The following is a 6,760-nucleotide window of genomic DNA, read 5'->3' as shown; positions in this document are numbered from 1 at the left end:
AGACAAACATGTTTATGGCTTTGTCTTATAGAACTCAATATCCCTGTGCTGGGCAAACAGGTTTTGCAGCCATTTGAGCTAAGATTTTAAAATTATTCACATAATGAAAACCTATACTTTGTGTCAGGCGAGTTTCCCATTCAAATGCATGTAACAGTGAGAAACGCATTGTCTTGGCGAAATAAAGCGTTTTTGAACAACTTCATATAAATCGCTGTAACTTTTGATAGAAGACTCAGACACACATGTTTATGGCTTTATCTTATAGAACTCAATATCCCCGTGCTGGGCAAACAGAACAGGTTTTGCAGCCGTTTGAGCTAAGATTTTAAAATTATTCACATAATGAAAACCTATACTTTGTTTCAGGCGAGTTTCCCATTCAAATGCATGTAACAGTGAGAAACGCATTGTCTTGGCGAAATAAAGCGTTTTTGAACAACTTCATATAAATCGCTGTAACTTTTGATAGAAGACTCAGACAAACATGTTTATGGCTTTACCTTATAGAACTCAATATCCCTGTGCTGGGCAAACAGGTTTTGCAGCCGTTTGAGCTAAGATTTTAAAATTATTCACATAATGAAAACCTATACTTTGTTTCAGGCGAGTTTCCCATTCAAATGCATGTAACAGTGAGAAACGCATTGTCTTGGCGAAATAAAGCATTTTTGAACAACTTCATATAAATCGCTGTAACTTTTGATAGAAGACTCAGACAAACATGTTTATGGCTTTATCTTATAGAACTCAATATCCCCGTGCTGGGCAAACAGGTTTTGCAGCCGTTTGAGCTAAGATTTTAAAATTATTCACATAATGAAAACCTATACTTTGTTTCAGGCGAGTTTCCCATTCAAATGCATGTAACAGTGAGAAACGCATTGTCTTGGCGAAATAAAGCGTTTTTGAACAACTTCATATAAATCGCTGTAACTTTTGATAGAAGACTCAGACAAACATGTTTATGGCTTTATCTTATAGAACTCAATATCCCCGTGCTGGGCAAACAGGTTTCGCAGCCGTTTGAGCTAAGATTTTAAAATTATTCACATAATGAAAACCTATACTTTGTTTCAGGCGAGTTTCCCATTCAAATGCATGTAACAGTGAGAAACGCATTGTCTTGGCGAAATAAAGCGTTTTTGAACAACTTCATATAAATCGCTGTAACTTTTGATGGAAGACTCAGACACACATGTTTATGGCTTTATCTTATAGAACCCTTATAGAAGGGTATGCAATGATCAGATGTTTGATAAACTTAATTTAAAGACTTTTTTGGACTTGTAAATCAATTTGTTTTTAATTATTATCAGAAGCAACTCATAATAATTTCTTGGATTATTTCAAAACAGCATTAGTCTGTCTATCTGATCGATCTATCTGACATCGATCGGATCTGATCGATCGGTAGAGAGAGGTGTGTGTGTGAGAGAGTTTATCATTTATTGTATTCATTCACAGCTGTAAGGCAGGATTAATACTACCTAGCAGGAAAGATGATAGCCGTGTCAGTTGTGCATGGTGGTCCAGGTCCCCATTTCCTGTCAGAAGAGCTGGTACATTATCTTGCAGGCCAGACTTCAGTAAAAGCAACAGTTGCCTCAGTCACAGATGACGACATAGGGAAAGCTTTACAAGAGGTGAGGACAGCGCAGGATTTGAATGCAGATAGAACTACAGCTTCTTCATCTGTATGACATTAAAAAATTCTTTCTTTGTGTAGGGAAAAAACAGGAATGAAAATCAGACACGTAAGCTTACATTGTGTATGTCCATTTTTATGGGTTTTTCAGATCGACAGTGCTGGTTCAGTGGATGTCCTGCGTGACTGTGTCATAAAACACAGTACTATGCTACAGGTGGCTGGTTGTCTAAGGCATGTTTCCACAGTTGAGGAAAAGAAAGACATTGTGTCTGACTATCTCCGGTGGTATATAATTGCTCGAAACTCATCTGTAATTGACAGGTGAGACAGGTGAATTATTGTTATGACAGTGTTGTTCATAATTTCCGACTGAAATATTTTACATTCTCCAAGGTTTCCAAAGTTCACAGTTTGTCCATAGTTTGTGCATGTACTATGAACTGGTAAATGACACAAAGTTCTCCTCATTCTTTAGATTTAAAGAGGGTCTTTCAGCACTTAATTTCCTGAGTGCGCTCCAGCAACACCCTACTTTGCTTTCCCCGGTCCTGTGTCACATGGAAAAGAAACTCACAGCCCTTGAACTTGAGAGACTTTTCAAACCTGACTTCAGCCCATCTGGAAGTAACAGGAGACGTCTGGAAAGTCAAACTGTGGGCTACTGGTCAGACTATCTGCTGGACTGTGAAGGTTTATACCAGTATTTCTTTTAGTACTCATTACAAGACAATGTGTTGAATTCACATATACATATATAATTTTTTTATTTTTTTTTTTATTTTTTGCAGAATCACAAACTGCTGTGTCGTTGGGCGATGTTCTGATGTTTGCAACTGGGCTAACATCACTGCCACCTTCTGGATTAGATCCACTACCAAGCCTACAGTTCCTGGATGACTCTTTATTCCCGATGGCAAATACATGCTTAAACTTATTGAAACTACCAATGATAACTTCATATTCCTTGTTTAAATCCAACATGGATTTTGGAATTCAAAACTCCCCAGGATTTGGATGTTTCTAGAATGTCTGGCCTTGTAGTTCAAACCTGCTGTTGATTTATTCCTCAAGTTTTTAAGTCAAAATTTTTTTTAAATATGTTATGAATAGGAGAAGGTGGGACATACTGGCGGTACAGCACAAATCCATTATAGTTTACCAGGTTTATTGTAGTTTTATTAGATAACCCAGTTACTTACAGCTGCTTCTTCTTGGCATTACATTGTAAATTCTGTAGGTTTTTTGCTATGGGACTTATCCAGAAATCTGTTATGTATTTGAGCATGTTTTTTTTATTCTAAAATGTAGGTACATCTGTTCAAAGGAGATTTAAAATGCAATCGCTAGACTTGATTTGTTCAAAGTTTTGACAGTGCTACTAAAAGTAAAGGCATTTAAAGGTGTACTGTGTTCTACTCTTAAAAGTTGTAATAAACACACAATACAGTGCAAGATGTGATTTTGATTTGATTTATTATTTATATAAATGTTCAGGACTGTATCTCAACTTCCATCAGCTAAACAAGGACCAGAATTATCAAGACATTCAGTAAGAATATGCTTTTACAAACACAAACTTAAACTTTTGGCGTCTTCAGCCAACTCATGTAGCCTAGTTCAAAAAAGCAGCATATGCTATAGGTTTTGGTGAAAACAACAAAAAGCCAGGTTTTTGTTTTTTTTAGAAATTTGCAATTTCTATTAACTTCATGTAAAGTTCAGTGGCAGACTCCCAGCAGACAGGCTTTTGAAAATGATTTTGCTCCATTACAAAATTCAGATACTCCTGTATGTTTGAGTCCCCACATACAACTACTGACAGCCTAGACTCAGGAAAAGCGTCCAGTTCAGATTGTTGAATCAGGAATCCACAGTCTCTGGAGCCGTATCTGTGATCAATGGAAGACAATTGCATTAATATAGGTTTACACATAAAGTAATTATTTGATCATTATTATCCGTTACCTGTGGGGTAGGTAGTACAGTTCATTTGGCACACCTCCTGGACATGAAGCTGTTCTTGAGGGACGAATCCGATGAGTGTTCCACAGCTTCACACATTCATCAAGATCCTTCTGAACAATGACAGTGAAGCAAAATCTCAAAAGGCACTGATGCTCGTGACTTCCATTGAAGTGTCCAGCATCTCGAAGATCCGCAAACAGCTCCAACCAAAACTGAGCCCTAAAAAAATTGTTTAGAGATAGTTTAGTTTGTTTACATGGCATCGTTTCACAACACGTCATCGCATGGCACTTTACAGTTCATTTTAACTGAATCATATATAGACTCCAGTCAGTTTAAATGTTTTCTATCGAAAGGGATTGCATACAGGCAAAACTCTAAAACATTTCAGTAATGTGCAAAAGTTAATTTATTTTAGGAATTCTAATTAAATGTGAAATTAGCGATACTGAGTCATTACATACAAAGTGAGGTATTTCAAGTATTTCTTACAATGTTAATGATTAAGACGTAGAACTTATGAAAAACCCAAATTCAATGTCTCTAACAATTTGTATGTTCTATTTGTTTGGGTCATTTTTGCATAAATTACTGCCTCCATGCAGCGTGGTATGGATGCTATCAGTCTGTGGATCTGTTGAGGTGTTATGGAAGACCAGGATGCTTCAGTAGCAGCCTTGAGGTCTTAGCCACTACACTATGTTACACCCCTTTCATCCACACTTACATTAGACAAAACTTTCTATTAATGTGCTTTGATAGTCTCTGTGAACATTCAAATTCTTTTAAGGTGTTCTTTATGGAGGGTGTCAATTATGGTTTTTTTCCCACAGCTGTCAGGACAGCAGTCATGTCCATCCTGTGAGTCCTCCTGAATTAGAAAGACCATTTAGAGGCTCAGGAACCCTTTGCAGATGATTTGAATTAATTAGCTCATAGTAGAGTGGCACTTTAAGTCTAAAATATTTAACCTTTTCACAATATTATGGTTTTGAAGTTGGGTTTTTCTTAAGTTCCAAAGCATAATCATCATAATTACTAAATGGGCTAAAAATGTATAGTTTGGCATACAATGAGTATTTAATATCGGTTTTACTTTTTAAGTTGAATTACTGAAATAATAATAATAATAATAATAACAACAGTAATAATAATAATGGATTGCATTTATATAGCGCTTTTCGAGGCCCTCAAAGCGCTTTACAATTCCACTGTTCATTCACTCTCACATTCACACACTGGTGGAGGCAGCTACAGTTGTAGCCACAGCTGCCCTGGGGCAGACTGACAATAAATCAACTTTTGCACGACATTCAAATTTGTTACGCCTTTAAATATCAGGCAAAATTAAATGTTATATTTACCTTCCTTTTCGATATATTGACCACCAGGACTCAATTCGCTGGTTATTCGTTGATGAACCAAACATGTGACTGGACTCTCCGCTGAAGTGGTCATCATGATGGTGACGTAGTGCGCACTGAACTGCAGCCATAATGCCATTTTCTGTCCCACAGTCAGTTCTCAGTCTCATCGGTACAACACCAAGGCTCCCAACACATGACAAGTAATAGTAAGCTATAACCACTGGATTATTATTGGTTGGTCCACATTCTAGCCACAAAACCTTGCGTGAAAATCCATCAATGCACCCTGAAATGGCCAAACCGAATGGTTTGAGCTTGTCATAACCATCAGCATGCCACATGTAGTTGGGTCCCAGCGAATGATAGGTTCTCCTAATGAATCTTCTGCGTGTTCTCATCTGGCATCCATGAGGATTAAGCTCCCGGAGTATTTTCATCACATCATCCCTCTTCACTTTAAGATGATGCTTTTGTTTAAGTACCAGCCACATTGTTCGATACCCAAACAATCGCCCAGGTCCTTGAAGCTCCGCTCTGATTGCGTTAATGATCGTTGTTCTGGAGTGAAAATATTTTCTTCGGTAAAGTCCAGCATTATTAAGTTTGCTTTTAAGACTCCTTAAACTTATCTTTACACCATGCAAACTTAACATCATGTCCACGATAACACTATATGAGTGACCTTCGTTGAAATATTTAATGCAGTACTGTAGGGTGTCTGATCCTTCAGCCTGGTATGTGTCCCGCAAAAGCTCCAGAGACCGTCCACAGGAAGCACAAAAAGGGGTGAAGAGGCTGAAGCTAACGCCACAAAACAGGCAAAACATTTTCCGGTTCTCTGTGTAGTGCAGCAAGCACCGTCAGGGTGATAAGGAAGCGCTGTGAGGCGTGAGTTTCTCAACGTTTGTTGACATCCCGAATCACTTTTCTGAGCTACAAATATGGAGTAAGCCTAATCGTTGTGCCACTTCCGGTATTTCAGACAATCCCTTTCCATCAAGGATTTTTAATTTGTTGTGGATTTTTAATTTGTTGCGGTTTTTTAATTTGTTGTGGATTTTTGATTTGTTGCGGTTTTTTAATTTGTTGTGGATTTTTGATTTGTTGCGGTTTTTTTAATTTGTTGCGGTTTTTTAATTTGTTGTGGATTTTTAATTTGTTGCAATTTTTAAATTTGTTGTGGATTTTTAATTTGTTGTGGATTTTTAATTTGTTGCGGTTTTTTAATTTGTTGCGGTTTTTTAATTTGTTGCGGTTTTTTAATTTGTTGTGGATTTTTAATTTGTTGCTGTTTTTTAATTTGTTGTGGATTTTTAATTTGTTGTGGATTTTTAATTTGTTGCGGTTTTTTAATTTGTTGCGGTTTTTTAATTTGTTGTGGATTTTTAATTTGTTGCGGTTTTTTAATTTGTTGTGGATTTTTAATTTGTTGTGGATTTTTAATTTGTTGCGGATTTTAAATTTGTTGCCGTTTTTTAATTTGTTGCGCTTTGCACTTCCCAGCCACCGTATCAGACTGCTCACGGACCCCGAATCCCTGGAACTGGGTCCGTGACAAGTGCGTTTCTGACGATTACATGCATTTGAATGGAGTTCTCGCCAGACACAAAGTAGTTTTCATTTTGCGAATAACTTGAAAATCTTAGCTCAAACAGCTGCAAAACCTGTTTGCCCAGCACGGGGATATTGAATTCTATAAGATAAAGCCATGAATATGTATTTCTGAGTCTTCTATCAACAGTTACAGCTGTCTTTATGAAGACCATGAAACACGCTT

At 37.1% G+C, this 6,760-nt stretch overlaps 1 protein-coding gene across 1 annotated transcript; it reads left to right on the top strand.

The window, feature by feature from the left end:
• Positions 1–1,502: 1,502 nt before the first annotated feature.
• LOC308392753 (G2/M phase-specific E3 ubiquitin-protein ligase-like) lies at positions 1,503–2,742 on the top strand (the record flags this gene model as incomplete). The annotated part of the gene is made up of 4 exons (XM_080875955.1): positions 1,503–1,646; positions 1,800–1,972; positions 2,127–2,341; positions 2,440–2,742. 4 exons carry the CDS (start codon positions 1,503–1,505, stop codon positions 2,673–2,675), a joined length of 768 nt encoding a protein of 255 aa, XP_080732081.1. The 3' UTR covers positions 2,676–2,742.
• Positions 2,743–6,760: the final 4,018 nt, after the last annotated feature.

The sequence above is a fragment of the Rhamphochromis sp. 'chilingali' genome (genome assembly GCF_963969265.1).
Source record: "Rhamphochromis sp. 'chilingali' genome assembly, chromosome: 2".
In the NCBI taxonomy this organism is placed as follows: domain Eukaryota; kingdom Metazoa; phylum Chordata; class Actinopteri; order Cichliformes; family Cichlidae; genus Rhamphochromis; species Rhamphochromis sp. 'chilingali'.
The sequence above is the reverse complement of the archived record's forward strand: the minus strand, read 5'-3'. Positions and strand labels throughout refer to the sequence as shown.